At 41.6% G+C, this 22,099-nt stretch overlaps 1 protein-coding gene across 4 annotated transcripts in view; it reads left to right on the top strand.

The window, feature by feature from the left end:
• Positions 1 to 22,099, top strand: part of myo3b (myosin IIIB) — a 337,839-nt gene that overhangs the window by 74,012 nt on the left and 241,728 nt on the right. For 3 of the 4 annotated variants that reach the window (XM_078403917.1, XM_078403919.1, XM_078403920.1), the window contains 4 exons: positions 9,569 to 9,721; positions 20,399 to 20,504; positions 20,710 to 20,826; positions 21,919 to 22,023. In XM_078403917.1, coding sequence (XP_078260043.1) covers positions 9,569 to 9,721; positions 20,399 to 20,504; positions 20,710 to 20,826; positions 21,919 to 22,023 — 481 coding nt within the window. The remainder of the gene's footprint in view (positions 1 to 9,568; positions 9,722 to 20,398; positions 20,505 to 20,709; positions 20,827 to 21,918; positions 22,024 to 22,099) is intronic. The other variant, XM_078403918.1, reaches the window with a different exon arrangement.

Below are 22,099 nucleotides of genomic sequence, written 5' to 3'. Positions count from 1 at the left end.
TCGAAAGCGAGAACAATGATTCACGTTCATGGATTCTTGACAACCGGTGTTCTCAGTCTCTCAGGCCAACATCAGAAGATCCTTCTTGAGGGTGAACCCTTGGAAAACAACCTCTTACTACTATGGTCTGAGGTCCCCACCTGCCTTAAAAGGATATCCATGATAGGAACATAGAAACATAGAAAATAGGTGCAGGAGGAGGCCATTCGGTCCTTCGAGCCAGCACCGCCATTCATTGTGATCATGGCTGATCATCCACAATCAGTAACCCGTGCCTGCCTTCTCCCCATATCCCTTGATTCCACTAGCCCCTAGAGCTCTATCTAACCATCTCTTAATCCATCCAGTGATTTGGCCTCCACTGCCCTCTGTGGCAAAGAATTCCACAAATTCACAACTCTGGGTGAAAAGATTCTTTCTCACCTCAGTTTTAAATGGCCTCCCCTTTATTCTAAGACTGTGGGAACATTTTTCCTGCATCTAGCTTGTCCAGTCCTTTTATAATTTTATATGTTTCTATAAGATCCCCTCTCATCCTTCTAAACTCCAGTGAATACAAGCCTAGTCTTTTCAATCTTTCCTGATATGACAGACCCGCCATCCCAGGGATCTATCTCGTGAACCTACGCTGCACTGTGTCAATTACAAGGATGTCCTTCCTCAAATTAGGAGACCAAAACTGTACACAATACTCCAGATGTGGTCTTACCAGGACCCTATACAACTGCTGAAGAACCTCTTTACTCCTATACTGAAATCCTCTCGTTATGAAGGCCAACATGCCATTAGCTTTCTTCACTGCCTGCTGTACCTGCACGCTTACTTTCAGTGACTGGTGTACAAGGACACCCAGGTCTCACTGCACTTTCCCCTTACATAACCTGACACCATTGAGATAATAATCTGCCTTCTTGTTTTTGCCGCCAAAGTGGACAACCTCACATTTATCTACCTTATACTGCATCTGCCATGCATCTGCCCACTCACTCAACCTGTCCAGGTCACCCTGCAATCTCCTAGCATCCCCTTCGCAGTTCACACTGCCACCCAGCTTTGTATCATCTGCAAACTTGCTAGTGTTACTTCTAATTCCTTCATCCAAACCATAGGATGCCCAAGAAGAGCAAGGTGACATACTTTAATGATTGTTGACCATTGGCACTTGCATTGGTTGTAATGAAGTGCTTCGAGAGGTTGATTATGACCCAAATTAATCATGCTTCAGTAATGACCCGGACCCTCTTCAACACCTATTGCAATAATAGATCGTTGAGCGGATATGATTTTGTTGGCTCTTTATTCTGTGCTGGACCACTTGGCCAACTCCTAGCCTTTTCATGCTTGAAACAAAATGTGAATTTCTCCCATTTAGCTTTCAAATCAAATATTACTGGATTAACGGCGCTCATTGTAATTGATTTATTATTATCAGGCTTCCTCCTACATATGTAATAATCTTTGAGGGCTTGCTTGTAGATTTTGCTTTTTGTTTCATGCGGTTTTCTTGTATTCATTTTCTTTTCAAAACAAGCAAGCAACATTGGAAGGCAAGCAAGCAAGTCTTTTCAGAGACAATAGGTAATAAATAGTGGCGTTACCAATGACATCTAGTAAACATCCCTCACGCTGTACACTTAACTTGATTCATCAGTGTTTGAACACCTAAGTCACTTTCCAGCAAATGTAATTTTGTCTGGTTTCTTGTAGGAATATTTAAATAAACTACAAATGCAAAATAAACTGGTTACTCTTTTGTTTTCCATGATGAAATTATACCTCTAACCTAGTTCTAACAATTGATCCATTGATACTGATGCATTTGTTAGCAAATTAATGTTGACTGTTTTTTACAAACCAGAAAAACAGTGCACAATGTATATGACTGATTTTTTAATATATTGAAACTTTTCATAATGATGCCTCTCATTAAGCTGTGCAGTAAATTTATTGCTTGATTTACTCCTGATGGGCCTTAGCATTTTCCAGACAATTCATAATTCTTTGCCTTTTCAATGATGTGGATCATAGAAATGCACTTGGCCTTGCTCCAAAATCGTTGATGACTGATTTCTTGCCACTGAAAGGATATAGATTAAAACAGTAAATGCTATAAGGCTATTTGGACTGCCAACTCAATATTTTACCAGGTTCTTAATCTGGTCCCTGAGACTGGTGAGTTTATTCTGGACTTCTTCATTGCTGTGTAAGACTTTTGTGTCAATTGCTGGGGACCACTGCTAAAATGATGTCTGACCTCAGGCTGGATTGATTTGTTAATCTGATTTCCAAATGATAAATTAACTTTTATAGAACGGGAAGATTTAAACAGCATGATACCAATTTGCAATGGTATTTTAAACAATTTAACATACAGGGTATTATCAATTATTATGGACAGGCAGTTGAAAACAGCTGTTATTTTGTGTACAAGGCAAGCAACATTAAAATAGATTATCAGTTTTTTGTTTTTGATCATTTGAGCATGCCTTAGTTGGGATTTCCTGCTACATAAATAAGTACATTTGCTCCAATGTGCTGATCAAAACACAAAGTGCAGGAGTAACTCAGCAGGTCAGGCAGCATCTGTGGAGGGATAGAGGGAATGGATGGGTAACATTTCGGGTCAGGGCCCATCTTTAAACTTAAGACGAAGGGTCCCAAGCCATTACCTGTCTATTTCCTCCATGGACGCTGTCTGATTGACTGACACTGATACACTCCTATCTGTTTAGTGCTTGAAACCAAATGTCCAGTCTGTCCAGTGCTTTGCTCAAGGTTCCAGCATCTGCAGTTCATTCCGTCCCCAGTGCCATGATATTGTGCTAATCAAGTTACAGACTCAATTACATATTGTCTTGACCCATCCCTACTTATGAAATAAGTTCATAAGTGATAGGAGTAGAATTAGGCCATTCAGCTCATCAAGTCTACTCCGCCATTCAATCATGGCTGATCAACCACCGAGCAACCGTGCCATCCCTTTGCCTCACCTGGAAGGGCTGCTCCATGGATGGTGGCGAGGGAGAAGCTGTAGCAACAAGTGTTGCATCTCCTCCAACCTTATATTTTTTAGGAGGTGCCACACTTCTTCTTGCACCACTTCTCTCAGCACCGTCAAAGAACCTAAATAGCCGAAGGACCGCAACCTTTCAGTTGAGGCCAAGATTCTACCTCCTCCAATCTTGTCTACTGAGAGAAGTGTTTCTACATCAATCTCCCAATTCCACCACCTGACCCCTTCTGTCCTTCATCTCTCCTATGCTCTTAGGTTTACTAATGACCTTTGGGACCTGTCTCTTTATGTCAGATATTTTCCTCTCCGCTCTCAGTCTGGACTCAGGGTTTCTAACGCAAACACAACTCCAACCCCCTTCCCAACACAGATGCTGGTTAATAAATTGAATTCCACCAGCAATTTGTTTTTTCCTCCAGCTTCCAGTGTCCGCAGTCTCGCAAGTCTCAAATTTAAATGTGAGTAGCTCCTGAGTACTTATTTTCCTTCTATACAACCATGAATCAAGCTGTCAGTTGTTACAGTAATCTGAAGGCACATTTCAGAGTCCGGACAGAGATGTTGAAATCCGTAACTCCATGTTTTAATACCAGAAACAATTATTTCTGGTTCTGTTTCATTCAAAACCATGTGCCGTCTTTTCTCCAGTCTCTCCTGAAAAGGTAATATATCCTCATTCACTCTCTGTAGGAAAATAACTGCAGATGCTGGTACAAATCGAAAGTATCACAAAATGTTGGAGTAACTCAGCAGGTCAGGCAGCATCTCTGGAGAGAAGGAATGGGTGACGGTTCGGGTCGAGACCCTTCTTCAGACCTGAAGAAGGGTCTCGACCGGACACGTCACCCATTCCTTCTCTCCAGAGATGCTGCCTGACCTCATTCACTCTCTAATCAGTTAAAGGCATATTCCCGTGTGCATTTTCGTTATTCCCCCAACTAAAAGTAGATGAATGTGTACTGTCTTTCTAAAATATCTCATTTTGAAGCAACCCGATTTCCAAATTCAGTACATTAATCATGATAGATCTTCATACTTAAGGTATGAAACTGCAATATCCATAATGTGAAAGCCCTGCATGTTATTTGAGCTTCAATAAAGCATTTAATGTAAACAATTTATTTAACTTGCACATATCACTGAGATTATAGTGCTTGCTTTTCATTCCCTTGGTGTGAAAATTGACTAGTCTAAATATAGCCTGTTCATTTAGTTTTCTCATTTAGTAGCAGATTGATTTCTTTTAAGTGCTCTTGCAACCTGAGGAAGTTTTAACACCAAGTATAGATCTGCACTTCGATGGTCATCTTCTCTTTAAAAGTGAAGAGCTCTTCATCGCAAGCTGGGAAACTGAGCACATTTGGTGTGAATACTTCCAAATGTGCTCAGGCTGAGCACATTTGGTGTGAAGTAACTGAAAGACTCCTTGATGCTTTTGAGTTTATTGAACAATATATAGGGGAGACAGTCAAAACCTTTTTCCTTGGGTGAAAATGTCAAAAGTTAGGGCATAGCTTTAAGGTGAGAGGGGCTAAGTTGAAAGGAGATGTGTGGGGCAAACTCTTTACCCAGAGAGTGGTGGGTGTCTACAATGCATTGCCAGGGTAGTGGTGGACGCAGATACGACAGTGGCATTTAAGAAGCTTTTGGATAGGCACATGGATATACAGGGGATAGAGGGTTATGGATCACATGCAAGCAGAAGGGATTAGTTGAACTTGGCAAGATTGGCATGGGCATTGTGGACCAAAGGGTGGAACACTACTACAACCTCTACTCGAGAGAGAACACTGTGTCCCCCTCAGCCCTTGATGCCATCGAGTGCCTGCCGACCATGGATGAGTTAGATGGAGAGCCGACGGTAGAAGAGCTCAGCAAGGCCATTGACAGCCTGGCCTCAGGCAAGGCCCCAGGCAGCGACGGGATTCCCCCTGACCTGATCAAGCACTGCAAGACCTCCTTACTGCTTCCTTTGCATGAAGTCCTCTGCCAGTGCTGGCAAGAAGGAGCTGCACCGCAGGACATGAGGGATGCTACGATCATTACCCTCTACAAGTTCAAGGGCGAGAGAAGTGACTGCAACAACTACAGAGGCATCTCCCTCCTCAACATTGTCGGCAAGATCTTTGCTCGGGTCATCTTGATCCGCCTGCAGAAGCTGGCAGAACGTGTCTACCCAGAGTCACAGTGCGGTTTCCGAGCTGGAAGGTCAACAGTAGACATGGTCTTCTCCCTTTGCCAGCTCCAGGAGAAGTGCAGAGAACAACGGAAGCCCCTGTAAATTGCTTTCATTGACCTCACCAAGGCGTTTGACTTCGTCAGCAGAGATGGCCTATTCAAGGCTCTCCCAAAGATCGGCTGCCCACCAAAACTGCAGAGCATGATAGAATCCTTCCACATCAACACGAAGGGGACAGTGCCGTTCAATGGCAGTTTCTCTGAGCCCTTCGACATCCGCAGTGGCGTCAAACAAGGCTGCGTCCTCGCTCCCACACTCTTTGGGATTTTCTTCACTCAGCTCCTGAAACATGCCTTCAGCACCGCAACAGAGGGGATCTACCTGCGTACTAGATCAGACGGCAAGCTCTTCAACCTCACCCGCCTCCGAGTCAAGACAAAAGTATGTGAAGCTATCATCAGAGACATGTTGTTCACCGATGATGCAGCAGTTGTGTCCCACACCCAGGAGGAACTACAGTCATTGATGGACCGCTTCTATCAGGCTTGCAAGGACTTTGGGCTGACCATCAGCCTCAAGAAGACGAACGTCCTTGGACAGGATACAAAGGCACCACCTGTCATCACCATCAACAATTACGAACTCGATGCCATCCATCAGTTCACATACCTCGGCTCCACCATCACCGACAACCTCTCCTTGGACACAGATTGACAAGAGGATCGGGAAGGCAGCTACAACTCTCGCTCGCCTCACAACTCGAGTGTGGATCAATCCAAAGCTGACAGTGAAGAGAAAGATAGCAGTCTACAATGCCTGTGTCAACAGCATGCTGCTGTACGGCAGTGAGACATGGACAACATACGCCAGACTGGGGAGAAGACTCAACACCTTCCACCTTAGAAGCATCCGCCGTATCCTGGGTATATCCTGGCAAGACAGATTCTGTCTCGCGCTGGCCTTCCGAGTATGTACACTCTACTCAGGCAGCACAGGCTGCGGTGGCTGGGCCATGTCCACCGCATGGAGCATGGCTGTATCCCAAAAGACATCCTCTATGGAGAGCTGACATCTGGGAGGAGAACCATCTGCCGCCCCCAGCTACGTTGCAAGAGAGATTTGAAGGTGCTCGACATCGATGTGGAGTCCTGGGAGAGCCTTGCAGCTGACCGTACAAGGTGGAGTGGGAACCTCGAACCAACATCTGAAAACGGGGGAAGAGAAACTGATGAACGCAGCGGCAGAAAAGCGGGCACGCAGAAAGGAGCGCAGCAACTTCAACAGACCTGAGTCCACACACAAATGTGACCTTTGCGACAGAGACTGTCACTCCCGCAGTGGTCTCTTCAGCCACAAGCGACGCTGCTCCAGCCGAAGTGCAGAGCAAGCAGCCAACTACGATGCATCACCCATGGTCAGCCACGACCGAGGGGGCCTAAGAAGAGGGTTATGGATTAGTTGAACCATTAGCAGAAGGAATTAGTTGAACTTGGCAAGATTGACATGGACATTGTGGGCCAAAGGGCCTGTTTCTGTTGTCATTATCGATTGATGCAACATGCAAAATGGCCAGAATTGGAGGTGTGTGCAGAGATATTATGAGGGCTGCAGTACTCGAGGAGGTTGGGAAGATAAAAGGGGTTTATAAGAAATTTTGGAAACTCAAATGAGGCTTTTCATTGACAACTTTCTGGCTGGGAGCCTTTGAATTACTTGATCAAGAGGTAATAGGTATCATTTATCATAGAAGTGCCAGAGTATTTTGTACACTAAGATTTATGGAGAATAAAAGTGAGGCAGCCAGCCAGAGACATTGGTGAACCAGATCAAGAAGTAAGTAAACCCTGGATGAGCTGAGGTAGGGACAGGTTTGAACTGTGTTACCTGGAGACACAAGTAACTGCGGAAGCTGGTTTACAAAAAAAAGACACAGAGTACTGGAGTCATCAATGGGTCAATATCTCCAGATGCTCCCTGACCCGTTGAGTTACTCCAACACTTTGCATCTTTTTTTTTAACTATGTTATATGTTGGAAGAAGGGCATCTGATGCTAGACCAGACGATTGTAAATGGAATCTTCTCTATGGACCAAATACAAAATTAAGGTGGCAACTGGTCTGTATTGTAAGTAGAATATGTATTTTGCAATAGATGTGCAGATTATCACAAAGCCGTGACTACAATGTGTAGCTCATTGCACGGAATTTTAAGAGTGATATGTTTGTAGTTACTGGTGATTTTGCTATTCTGATTAAAATTCAGGTACTTGACGTTTGGTAAAATGAGTTATTAATATGACTTGTTCTGTAACTGCAAAGTCTGCATTCAGTGATATTTTTTCCTGGTTGTTAGACTTCCAATGTTGCCATCTGACTTACTAATAACAAAATGGCAGTTTACATCATTAAGGGACAGCAACACAAACAATGTTATCAGCAGCTGCAAGCTGCCTGCAGATTTTCAAGCCACATCATGCAGAACTATATGTAGGTGCCTGCTCTTGTTCGTGGGTAATAAATGCTTTATCCTCGGCTTCCAATTATGGCAGCAAATAGGTGCTCAGTGTGACAAAATGAAAATGGTGTTTAGATGCCGAGTTGCTAGATTGCAGCAAATGGCTGCAACCTATGGTTAATGTTGTAACGCTAATGAATTCTGAGAATTAATTTTCAGTTTAGAAAGCCTGATGAAGGCAGCCAGAATGTCAAACAAGATAAGGGATTCAGTGTCACAAGAGTTTGATTTTTTTTTGTTTTCTGCTGGTGGGCAATTGTTTCTGACTCTCTTAAATTAGAGATGGTAACATGGGCTATATCTTAAGCTGACTGCTGATGCCGGATATTAGCAAAACAAATTAATAATGACATACTATATAATATAAATATACAATTGTACTTTATTTGGGTAGAGCCCATAACCTTCTTAGAAAAAAATTACAATAAATATTAGAAGTGAAAATCATTTAATACCAAACACTGAATCAGAAATGTAACTAGTAATACTAAAATGCAGAAGTAACATAAATTTAAATATAAATTCATCAAAATTTTTTAAAACACAACTATTTTTATCTCAAATGTCTGTATGTTAAACATTAGCCGTGACATTCAGTTGTCGGCAGCTCTGATTAATTAATAAGCAAACCATGATTAATTTCTCTGGGTGTACTTGTTGATACTTTTATCAAATGGATGGACAATGGAGATAAGTTGCCATTTATTTTAGCGCCTTTGCTGCAATAAATAATGAGCACAAATAGCATCCAACAAAGCCTGCTTACATCATTGCCAGGAAAGTGCAGAAATAAAACATGAGATCGTGCCAACCAGTGACAAACTGTAGCTGTTGTGAACATAGAGGACGAGAAATAACCTCCTTGGAGGATAAGGTGTTAGAGCAATTGTGAAACTAGATGAGACACCAGTGGCTTATCATTTGTTGTATACTCATAGTTCAAGGAATGATGTTTTACACTCGTTCAATGGTAGGTGAAACTTATAAAATAATGTAAATCAAATTTGTTTCTATATCAGGTCTTGTTTGTCCTGCCTGTGCTTAACTTTGTACCATTTTGTAAAATAGAAAGCCAAAGGTTCTAAGTCAGAATAATCAAGTTAGTAGAGCTTGAATAAAGCATGTACCCCACATGGGTACTTTAAATGCAGGTTTTATTGTGAAGATGATTTCTATTAATACTTGGAGGGGAAATTATTTTACTATTTTAAGCAGCTGCCAAATGATATTCTAAAAAATACACAAAGTGCTGGAGTAACTCAGTTGGTCAAACAGCATCCCTGAAGAACTTGGATAGCTGGTGTTTTGGGTTGGGACCCTTCAGACCCGCTGCGTTATTCCAGCACTTTGTGTCTTTTTCTATAAAGCAGCTTCTGCTGTTACTTGTTTCTACAAATGATATTCTAAGTTTATAGTAAATGAACTATATAACTTGTATTTTATTTTCTATATACAGAATCTCAAGTAAAGTAATGCTAATGTTCCAGATTATTGATCCACGTTGAAATTTCCAAGCTATTAAAATTACTTTGTATTTTGATCTTTTTGATTCTACCATTTTTGGCTCTAAGATACAATTTTAGTTCATTTTCATTCATTACAGTACATTACTAAATGTTAAAATGATAAAGTGACATTTATTCTTCCCATAATACTTGCAGTATTTTGAAATTGTATTGGCTTTTTTAAAAACACAGTTAAATATCAAGAAACATGATCAAATAATGTACACTTTTGTATTCTACATTCTCAGTTTGCGTAAGGTATTTGAATGATATGATTCTCTGCATGGATAACACGGTATTTAAACCACATGCTTTTTCAGTATTTCTATTTGTCATTTCTTTGCCCCTTTTGCTAGATGCCTAATTAAGGATTTTGAAAAGCGTCCATCGGTTGCTGATTTATTGGACCACCCATTTATAAAGCAAGTTCATGGGAAATGCGTAACCCTACAGCAACAGCTAGCTAATCTGATCAAAATCCAACAAGAAGAATGCTCGTCAAAAACTAGGTATGGCGCAGTGCTATCAATGTATTGGTCTTGAATTGACAGATACAACGTGGAAACATGCCTTTCGGCTCACCGAGTCCTTGCCGATCATCGATCATCCGTTCACACTAGCTCGATGATGTTATCCCACTTTCGCATCCACTCCCTACACACCAGGGGCAGTTTATAGAGTCCAATTAATCTGCAAACTTGTGTGTGAGGGAACTGGAGCACCCTGAGTCACACGTGCTCACAGGGAGAATGTGCAAACTCCTCACAGACAACTCTCGAGGTCAGGATCAAACCTGAGTCTCTGGCGCTGTGAGGCAGCAGATCTACCAGCTACGCCACTCTGCCGCCCTCTATCATTTGGCAGAGATACTTCAAAATCGCTAGTAGTACTTGAACATACCATATAAATAAACAATGTTTCATAATCCTGGAAATACAAGTATATTGTTAAGCAATTCATAAGGTGTTACCTTTTATAACAGCGTACTTTAGGTCGGTCTATAGAAATGGTATTTCACCATTACAAAACTACACAGGAATAACTTGTACAATGCATCGGAAAAGGAAAAAGATAATTCCAGGAAACTCCTTTATTTTTTTTGTCACAAAATAAGAACATGACAATAATTCATGCAATGGTTCAAACGTTAGGAGTATAAATGTAGGAGTACCATCCCAATGCATAGTTGCACCAGCCGATCAGCAATGAGCTGTTTGAAGAAGAGTCCTGACCTGAAACATCACCCATCCTTTTTATCCAGAGATGCTGCCTGGCCCGTTGAGTTACTCCACAAGTTTATCTTTGGTATAAACCAGCAACTGTAGTTCTTTATTTCTACAGCAAAGAGCTTGGCTTTTTCCTGCTCCTGCACATCATCCTTTAGGCTTGCAGATGGTACTTTATGTCACTGGTTTATTTCAAAATTGCACCTTTAAAAAAAACAAAAAAACATAAAATACTTAGCATTTACAAAAGCTATATTGGCCTAATGAAACAGCTGAATCAAATGAGCATATCTTCACATTGTGAAATATTATTGTCTGCTCCTTACCTATGAATTTGTTGCCTTTGGCAACAATATTTTGCATAGCTAGAGAAGATACAGAGTGCTGGAGTAACTCAGTGGGCCAGGCAGCATCTCTGGAGGACATGGATAGGTAACGTTTTGGTCGGGACTTTTCGTCAGACTGATTATGTTGCAATACCTATAAATAGCCAGTGAGTGGCAGGATGCAGCAATGTATAAGAGGTTTCTGCTGAAATCATTTAAAAACACAGTGGTCTCAACTCACTGGCATCAGGGGAAGTGGGTTTAAGGATTATACTCTGCAGTCCATAAGAGAGCAATTTGGTTGAGGGGTTGTCACTGCAAAACTTAGCAGTGTCTGAAGCCCAAAGGACAGACACTACTGAGTGGCCTCTGCATGCTTGGCTAGCTTTGCCCTTGCAGAGTGTGCTTGCAAGGCCAAAATGTCACCTCTCCATATTCTCCAGAGATGCTGGCTGACCCGCTGAGTTACTCCAGCATTTTGTGTCTTTTTTTTATAAACCAGCATCTGCAGTTCCTTGCGTCTAAATTATTAGTTGGGTCTGGGGAGAGACCAGGAATATTAATGGTGATGCATGTGGTGTCCAGGGATAATTTGGGAGGTGGATACGAGTATTATAGTGAACCAGATTGGAGGAGTTGGAAGTCATTATTATAGTTTAGGTTTAGGTGGTTATTGTCATATGTACCGAGATACAGTGAAAACCTTTTGTTGGCATGTTATCTAATTAAATGTGATATTACTGCACATGAATAAAATCAAGTCAAACACAGGTACAAAAGGCAGAGCAAAGAGAAAGATACAAGATTGCAGCATGTAGAATGTTGTTAGTACAGCTCGAAGTAGTGATAGATTTACGTGGAAAAGGAATATAAAAGAGTGGAGCCATTGTATTGGATAATAGTAGATCCTCATCTGGAGACAGCATGCAAATAGTTGTCACGCTCCTGCGCCATCTTATCGTGAATAGGGGGTAGAAGGGAGTTTGTTTGGTGATGGCATATGGTGAGTGAAGCAACTTACCCGAGTTGGCTGATTTCCTAGCCCCTGTGTTTACATGGATGAGCAGCAGGGCTATTCTCACAGTGTAATAGCAGGTGCATCTTGAAACAGGATGAAATAATTTTCCATCCAAAAGTATTTAAGTGATATTGCACAGGAAATCGGTATAAAACATTCATCTGATGGAAGAATCAAATCACCATTGTAAGCACATTTCACAGCCAGAGAAAGAAACTGAGAATGCTCGAAGTACTTAGCAGGTCAGGTGACATCAGCAGAGAGAGAAACAGTTAATTGTTCTGATAGATGACCTTTCAATGGGCCAGTTTTTTGTAGATATTTAAAATTTTCAGCAGCAGTCTTGATGAAAGACCACCAATTGAAAATGTTAACTCTGCTTCTTTCTCCTCAGATGCTGCCTGGCCTACTGTGTATCTACCACATGTTATTTTTGTATTTCATATTTCTAGCGTATGTAGCTTTTTGTTTTCCAGAAATGCTGACTGGATTTTTCGGATGGAGTGAATCAAGTTGGAAAATTGATGCAATAATATTCTACTCCAGAAATAACATATGCAAAACACTGGGGTGGGGTGGGGGGGGGGGGGTGGTGAGGAATGAGGAATGCCATGGCATGAATTTCAGGATTAGTGGCTGCAAGGTGCTTGTTGTTTATGTGCTGTGAATATAGCATCAGTGCACTGACTGATAAAGATGTTCGCATTTGTGCTGACAGTCAAGCTGGCTGGTATATTGGCAGCCAATGGAAGAATGAAGATCATGATTTCACAACAATAGATCATGACATCACACCAATAGGTCATGACATCACGTCAGCAGATCATGACATCACACCAGCAGATCAGGTGCTCTGATTTCCTCCAACACTCCACATAAATTTGTAGATTAATTTGCTTTGGTAAAATTGTAAATTATCCCTAGTGTGCAGGATAGTGGTGGTGTACGGGGATCGCTGGTCGGTGTGGACTTGGTGGGCCGAAAGTCCTATTTCCACGCTGCAGTTCTCTAAATTCTAAAGTCTAAAGAGATGCTGTCTGACCCGCTGAGTCACTCAAGCACTTTGTGTCTTTTTTGTAAACCAGCATCTGCAGTTCCTTGCGGCGCCATCTGTACTTCACTCAGTTGCAGTCTCCATTTAGATAATCTGCCTTTTGATTCCTCTTACTGAAATAAGTGACCTTGTACTTTCCCATATTAAACTTCACTTGCCATGTTTTTGTCCAATCACTCAATCTATTTATATCCTGTTGCAGAGTCCTAATTTCCACGTCACAACTTGCCTTTGCACCTATGTTCCTGTCGTGTACAGACTTGGCGACCTTGCATTCTGTGTCCTCCTTCAGGTCATTAATATAAATAATAAATAATTGTGAATCAAGAACTGATCCTTGAACACTTCACTAGTTATATCCTTCCAACCGGAAAGAAATCCATTGATTCCAACTCCGTTTTCTCTGTGATAATTGCAGGGAAGGTGGAAGTGGATAGAAACTGGGAGTGCCTGGTGGTGCATCTGGTAGTGTTGCTGTCTTACAACTACAGGGACCACAGTTTGATTCTGACTGTATGGTATTATATGTTCTCATGCTGACCATATATTTTTTCATATTTCATATTTCAGATACAGCGCGGAAACAGGCCTTTTCAGCCCACCAAGTCCGCGCCGCCCAGCGATCCCCGCACATTAACACTATCCTACACACACTAGGGACAATTTTTTACATTTACCCAGTCAATTAACCTACATACCTGTACGTCTTTGGAGTGTGGGAGGAAACCGAAGATCTCGGAGAAAACCCACGCAGGTCACGGGAAGAACGTACAAACTCCTTACAGTACAGCACCCGTAGTCAGGATCGAACCTGAGTCTCCGGCGCTGCATTCGCTGTAAGGCAGCAACTCTACCGCTGCGCCACCGTGCCGCACAAATGTGTGTTATTCCTAGGTGCTTCAACTACTTCCCACGTCCCGATGACATATTGGTAGGGTTAAGCAGCTTTTTTAAGTCACCCTGAATATAGGTTAATGGCAACAAAAAAAAGAGTCCAACCATCTATTAGTCCGACCCCCCCAATCACCTACCATTTGCCTGGCTTTGTCCTGCTCCCACCTCTCTTTCAGTTTTCTCCCCCCCTACTACAATCAGTCTGAAGAAAGGGTCTGACATGAAACGCTACCGATTGCTGTCCTGAAATGCTGCCTGACCCGCCTAGTTATTCCAGCATTTTGGGTCTTTTTTTTAATCTACTTGAAGATGGGCACAAGAGAGATTGCAGGAAGGTGAGATGTGGGAGGGACAAATTAGGTTGCTGTGCTGAGAGCCACCATGGATCTTATGGGCTGAATGACCTGCCTTCTGAGTCATAATAAAAACACGTGGAGGAGGTTAAAGGATAGTACTGTTAAAAGAGAAGAAGCTACGTGGTGCTGGGTTACTTTAACTGATGCTACCCAAACCACGAATTGTGCACCCTCCTGCTTTGCTCAGCTAATGAGTGGTGCAATAAGCACAGGCTGCTTGCAGTTATTATGTCAATCAGGCAGCAGCTTGTAGCCGGTGTGTTGTTTCTATTGGAAGCAATGGGTAATTTGTGATTCCTGTGGTCATTTTTGAACGCTCACCAAATTAGCCTGCAGTTTAAATAATTACAAAACGTTCAAAGCTTTTTCTCTCTGAAGTATTGTCCTTGCTTCGAGTGAGTATTCTTACCCATCTGTGTACATAAGCAGATAAAACCAGTTTTCATTTTCTTGGATTTTTCAAGAGCTAGTCAGATTTTCTGCAACCTTACCCAGAATAAACTACAATCATTTTGTATAGTGAGTCATGAGTGCAGTAATAAACTGTGCGCCTATAAATCAAACAAAACGTACTCCAAAATTGACTCTTTCAAGAGAAAAGGATCACAGATGTATCTTATCAAAAGCTTCATTTAGGGTCATCATAAACTCTCATCATGCTCCATAAAGCCTTTCACTGTAACTCGGTGTAACAAAAACACTGTAACAAAAACTATAAAATCGCATAAAAGAACTTAAGGGTTACAAATCCTCTGTTCATCTCAGATAAATTTTGGAGATTAGTGTGAAAGCCATGATAAAGGTTTGATGTAATCTAAACAACTGTTTATTAGTGGAAATAATAAGTACTTCGATTCACAGTTATAACACATTTTAAAACACTTCCAAAGTGGTTTCACTGTGCAACCACAGCATAACCTTGGCATCCAGTGATAATGAAGAGGGTAAATTTACACCAGATATTTGAACATCAACAAAGAATTTATGGAACTCCACACTCACTCCGGTTATTTATCTCACTCGATGAGTGCACTTTCTGAGGTTTAACGTGCCTCGTGCTCCAGGTCATTATCCCCCTACACGACATAGCCAATGGTCTTGGGTTTGTATGTGTGGTCACTGTAATATGTTTTTATATAGGTGTTTCTTGACTGGTTCATCCCGCCTTTCTGGCACAGATTAATGGTTTAGATCTTGATTTGTACCGCAGGGTTCATTATCGTATTTGAATTTAATACATTGTTCCAAACTGTAATGGTCTGAATCTCTTCACCTTCTCTTGGCATTTGAGATAATTGTCCAGTTTCTATTCTCTTTTCTGGGCCGTCTAGTGCCTTATCCTCCAGAGTGCCTGTTCCTGAGTCTGGTGGTGCACGCTTTCAAGCTTCTGTACCTTCTGTCAGATGTGAGCTGGGAAAATAAATGACAGGGGTGGGACAAGTCTTTGATTATGTTGGCTGCTTTTCTAAGGCAATGTGGTGCAGAAGGAGTCAATGTTGAGTAGTTTGTGTGATGGAGTGGGCTACATCTACAACTCTCTGCAATTTCTTGTGGTCTTGGGCAGAGCCATTCTCAAACCAAGTGGTAATGCAACCTGAATGTATGCTTTCTGTGGTGCATCTTAGGAGGTTTGTAAGAGACACTGGAGACATGCTGAATTTGCTCAGGAAGTAGAGGCATCAATTAGTGTGCTTTCTTGACTGTCGCATCAATGTGGTTGGTCAACGACAGATCATTGGTAATATTAATGCCAAGGAACTTGAAGTTCTCAATCATTTTCTTTGACACAATTAATGCTGACTGAGGTATGTACTCCACCATGCTTCTTGAAGACTCTCATAATTTTTCACTACCACTTGTGTGTTGAAGGGTAAGCAGTGGAAGGTTGGCACAAACTAGCTGGTAGCCATTGAAAATTGGATAACCTGGGGCACATGCTGGAATTTGAAGAAGTATTCAACTGTGGTAGAAGATTCATTCTGATGGACCTGCAGGTTGGGGAAAGAGAAAACTTGAGAAGAAAGCCATGTGACGCTTCAAGGAAATCTGTTCTTATTTGAGATGTTTATTTATTTAGGATGTAAGTAAGAATATGAAGTTTACTGAAGGAGCAGCTGCAGTAAGCACCATTTAGATCATTGGAGTCTAAGAATTGTGCCAAGGTCGCATTTGGATTAATTAGTGAGCTATCTGCTCAACTCTGGAAGGGTTCTTATTCACTCAATGCTTTATCACACAGACAAAGCTTGCACTTTTCAGATTACAGAGAGTGAATTCAGAAAGTTGAAAATAAATGTAAAAGTTGATGATACAAGGTAGTAAAATAGGTAACGATGCCAAGAGTGTGACAGGAAGAGGCAAACATTTGCATTTGCCTCCAAATGTAGTCATGAGTAAGAAAAAAATAATAAAAAGGCAAAATTGAACATTTTGATCTGAATGCATGCTGCAGTTATAATAAGACACAAAATGCTGGAGTAACTCAGCGGGTCTGGCAGCATCTCTGGAGAGAAGGAATGGTTGACGTTTCGGGTTGAGACCCTTCTTCAGACTGATGCCTTTAGTTACGTTTAGAAAGGAGATAAAGAGAAATTTCTTTGGTCAGAGGTCAGAGTGAATCTGTGGAATTCATTACCACAGAAGGTTGTGGAGACCAAGTAAATGAATATTTTAAGGTAGAGATTGACAGATTCTTGATTAGTAAGGGTGTCGGGGGTTATGGGGAGAAGGCAGGAGAATGGGGTTGAGAGGGAAAGATAGATCAGCCATGATTAAATGGCAGAGTAGACTTGATGGGGCAAATGGCCTAATTCTGCTCCTATAATTTATGAACATTATTTTATGAAGTTAGTAAAGCACGAAGAAATAAGTGAGAATTATTTCATAGCCATTACAGATATGGTTGCAAATTAGCCAAAGTTGGGGAGTATATATTCAACGGTACTTAACTTCAAGGAGAGGCTCTCTGTGGTGTTAATGCTGCTAATTTTAATTGTGGATGAGTGGATAAGAAAACGTTGTAATGAAATATATGCAGGATTCAAGGATTTGGATCAATGAACAGAGAAAGCTCATGCTGAAGAGCACAATTAACTATTTATTAAAGCAAAATACAAGTAAAATACAATACAATTAACAATAAAGTAACAATACAAAATAATATCTCACGCCCCTCTGCGTATTCGAGGCTCCTGTCTGCACTGGCTGGACTGACACACACCATGGCCTAAGCTCTTCCCCTCAATACTTCCCCCTCTAGGTGAAGATTTCTTCAATCTCTTCCCCGCTGGTGAAGTTCTCTCTCTCCCCCAAGGTGAAGCTCGCTTCAAACTCTCCCCCTCTGGTGAAGGTCTGCTCAAATGATGGCAGCATGCATATATATATATAATAACTTTTATTTCTCGAACAACAGGTGACGATATGTCAATCCAGCCATCCTCCTTGGTACCATAAAGGTGTGAGTTATGTGCCCTATCAGATGCCGAGAGCTAGTCTCGGATGTCTCTAGGAAGGCAAAGTTTATCTTAGTCACCTCACAGGTGGCTGCATAATTTACTGGTTCCTTTGAGTTAGCCTAAGCATTCTTCAAAAACATCTACTTATTTTCCTAAGTAGGGTTGAAATGTGATGATGCTAATTTAGCTGACAACTCCATTTTAGTTGTCATAGTTTGTTTAACCCTAACATTGCATTCCACCCCTTGGAGTTGTTAGCTTACATTCGCACCCATTTAACTATAGGTTACTGAGTATACAAGTACAAACAATAATAGTCTAAAATTCAATGTAAATTACATCACACACTTCCAGATTCTAGCCGAAGTCTTAACAATTAATCAACAAAAGAGGGATAGACCTGAGAATAAAGAATGGGATGAAAGTAGGATAGGGAGCGGATCTTTGATCTACGCTGGATTTTGAATCCTGTATGGGTGGAGCAAAGGAACAATAGAGGAAACATTGGTGGGCCTTCTCTACATTGGATAAAGTCAACACTGATTAGGTGATTGCTTTGCAGAACACTCTGTTCATTCTGAAAGCATGTCCCTGAGCTTCCAAATGCCTGTTACTTAAATTCTACGTCCTGCTACCACTGTTCTATCTTTCCCACTTAAACTTACAACAAAGACCATCAAAACCTAATGATCAGCGTCTCACATCAAGGCAGTTTTCAGCCCTTGCAGCTCTATGTTGAATTTACTGATTTTGACTAAGTGGCTTACTCGTTTGTGCGAGAACTGTCTATTCGCAAAGTCATGGAGCGATACAGCGTGGAAACGGGCCCTTCTGCCCAACTTGCCCACACCGACCAACATGTCCCAGTTACACTAATCTCACCTGTCCAAACCTGTCCTATCCATGCACCTGTTTCTCAAATGTTGGGTTAGTCCCTGCCTCAACTACCTCCTCTGGCAGGTTGTTCCATACACCCACCACCCTTTGTGTGAAAAAGTTACCCCTCGGATACCTATTAAATTTTTTCCCCCTTCACCTCAAACCTATGTCCTCTGGTCCTCGATCCCCCTACTCTGGGCAAGAGACTCTGCATCTACCCGATGTATTCTTCTCATGTTTTGATACATAATTTTTACAATTCTGGTGTAAGAGCAGAGCAAATGACGCAGAGAGGTGGATTTGCAGGTTGGATGGCCTCTATGGGAATGGTGGGAGGAGGGACAGTGGTGCATAATCTCTTATGGTGGAAGTAATGACGGGAGGTGGGTGGTTTGTAGGGGGGTGTTGGTAGGGTGGGTGGAAGGGTCTGATCATTTTTTGATTTGTGTGTTTTTCTGCAGCCGTTGCCTGGCCTCCTGAGTGGTTTTCAGTATTTTATGTTTATGTTTCAGATTTCCTGCAATTGCAGTTTTTTGCTTTTCAATCCCTGGCCAGTTATGATGTAATTCCTTTTTTTCTCACTCCACGCAAAGTATTTCACCTGCTGGACTTTCTCAGCATTCTCCTTTTATATCAAATGTCCTGCAACTGCTGTATTCTGCATCTTATAATTACAACACCTGTTTCAGTTCTTTGCTCTCCCACTATTTTCACCTCTTCCAGGCAGGTTACATCATTAGTGAGCCTTTAGCTCTCCTAGTTAACAATAGACAATAGGTGCAGGAGGAGGCCATTCGGCCCTTCGAGCCAGCACTGCCATTCAATGTGATCATGGCTGATCATTCTCAATCAGTACCCCGTTCCTGCCTTCTCCCCATACCCCCTGACTCCCCATACCCCCTGAGCTCTATCCAGCTCTCTCTTGAATGCATTCAGAGAATTGGCCTATAATGATATAGACATTAATCTATATCATCCATTTCCTCTTAGTCTACACTCAATGATAGACATTCCCTTGTACATCAATCTGAAGAAGGGTCTTGACCCAAAACGTCACCTAACGTGGTCTCCAGAGATGTTGCCTGACCCACTGAGTTACTCCGGCACTTTCTGTCTTTTTTCCCCTTGGTTCTCCTCATTGCTTCCTCTTCTTTGCCGGATTGCACATGCCTGTGAAAGGGTATCTACTTAGTGGAGAAAAATTAAAATGGAGTATATTTTAAATGGATTGAGCGATTGATAGAGTTTAGTCTCCCAAGGCATCGAGGTGTCCCTGGACAGGTCACTAAAAGTTAAGAGGCAAGCACAGCAAGGATCTGAGAATGCAAAGAGTGTGTTGACATTTGCCATAAGAGGATTTGAGTACGTGTATATTAATTTTACTGTAGCTAAGTCTTACCTGTTGAGACCACATTTAGAATATTGTGTTCATGTCTGGTCTAAAGATAAAATATACCAGAGATAGAGGGATTTCGATAAAGGTTCACTGGATTTATTCTGAGAAGTGGGGCAGGGTGAGGGTGGAATGCCCTGTGATAGATTAAGCAGACAGGGGCGATATTCTCTAGAATTTAGAAAATCAAAGAAATGGGCAAATATACAGCACCAGATACCCAGGTTCAATCCTGACCTCGGGTGCTGTCTGTGTGAAGTTCTCCCTGTGACTGTGTGGGTTTCCTCTGTGTGTTCCGGTTTCCACCCACATTCCAAAAGACATGCGGGTTTGTAGGTTAATTGGGCACTGTAAATTGCCCACAGTGTGTAGGGAGTGGGTTGAAAATGGGATAACAGAGAACAAGTGTTAACAGGTCGGCATGGACTATGTGGGCCGAAGGGCCTGTTTCCATGCTGTATCTCCATGCTAAACTAAACTAAACTAAGATTCCGTAATTCATTTACAGAAAGCAATCTTATTGACAGTGAATCATTATGTATCCAGTTACTGTGTTTATCACTTCTGGGTGTCTTTTGTTTTAAGCAGACAGGAACACATGCTTAGCAGAACAAGTCGTCACATGAGGGCCTCAGAGAGCAGTGGGCAGAACATGACCGACGATTTAGTCACACTAGAAATTTTTGATGAGGTACAGTTTTCAAAAATGTACAAGTTTGTCCAGGACAAATTTTAATGATAGTTTAATGTCGTTACCTTTTACATTATCTCACTCGTCTTTTAATACCTTTCTGTGAATTAGTCATTTTTTCTTCTCTTCATCACTACAAATGAGATGAGATCTTTACAAAGCACCTAATAGCAAACTTTAATACTTCCTAATTTTACTTTTCAAGGAAACCATCATATATTGCCTACAGAAAAGGTATTCGGAATTACAGATATATACCTATGTTGGAGACATCTTAATTGCATTAAACCCTTTCCAGGACTTACCTATATACACACGAGAGGTAAGACCCAAGTTCTTGTATATTTGGTTGTATGCAACGGTTTGAGCACCATAAAGGGGAAGGAGTTGTGGAAGGAGTGGGGTCAGGGTAGGGTGTTGGATGGTTACTTGGTGTGACTCCACTTTTCTACAGAATGGAGCTAGATATGAGTTGGACTTTTGCTATGGAATTGCTCTCCCTCTTCATGACCATTGGACTCTTAGTGACAGGCGACGAATGGGGATGTGGATCTGGACTTGTGGCATCCATGGGACCTCTCGAAGAATTTTCAGCTGTACAAATGGACCTCAATCCATGCTGTAACCAGCGACTCATCAGCTTTGTGCATAACTGAAGCACATAAATCAGGGAAGTCACAGATGCTACATGCAGAAGACAGAGTTAGTAATTTGATGCGGACAGTGGCTGCAGATCTTTCATGGTTGTTTAAACGGAGGAAATGTAGCCGTATTTCTGCTTTAATTACTATCCACTAATCAGTACTCAATCTGAGTATTTCTCAACATCATTGTTAAGAACATGTACTTCAAGGATCAGCGGTTTCCACATTGACCATCACAGAACCCACAAAACTAGAGCAGAAACAAGTTCCAGGTGTTCTCCTGGTTAAAACCACATGATTATTCCCTTAATCCTGTATCTGTACACTGTAGACGGCTTGATTATAATCATGTCTGGTCTTTACATTGATTACATAGCTTGCAACAAAAAAGCTTTTCACTGTACCCATGACAATAATAAAGTAAAGTAATCTAAACTAAATCTGACTTGAGTACTGCTTGTTCATTAAAGTGAGCATTAGGGAGATGGGCGGGATTGTTTTGCCAGCTGTGGTGGGGTGCAGGAATCTTGCACTCTTTGGGTACTCGGTTCATGGGAGTATCTGAATGGTTGTGTTTAAACCCCTGGATTAACTACACGTTGCCCTTAGATGGTATGTATTTATATTTAAATATATTGCTGGATAATTCTCCGTGATATAACCTGGGGAGGACTTGAATGCTCAGATCTGACAGAATGCCTAAAAAGATAACTAATTTCTGTGGAATTACTCTCCTGTTTTGTGGTAATCCATTCTGTCCTCAATTACAGTTTTCGAAGATTTATCATGGAGTCAGACGCTGTTCAAATCGACCACACATCTTTGCCACTGCAGATGCAGCCTATCAAGGGATGGTAACTTTCAGCAGAGACCAGGTAAGAACAAGGCTGATTGAAAACATTAACATCCGTAGTCTTTTGATTCTTTCTGTGTAGGGTGACCAAATTGTTC

Source organism: Rhinoraja longicauda, chromosome 8, assembly GCF_053455715.1.
Source record: "Rhinoraja longicauda isolate Sanriku21f chromosome 8, sRhiLon1.1, whole genome shotgun sequence".
Classification (NCBI taxonomy): Eukaryota; Metazoa; Chordata; class Chondrichthyes; order Rajiformes; family Arhynchobatidae; genus Rhinoraja; species Rhinoraja longicauda.
This window is presented reverse-complemented; position numbering and strand designations above follow the sequence as displayed.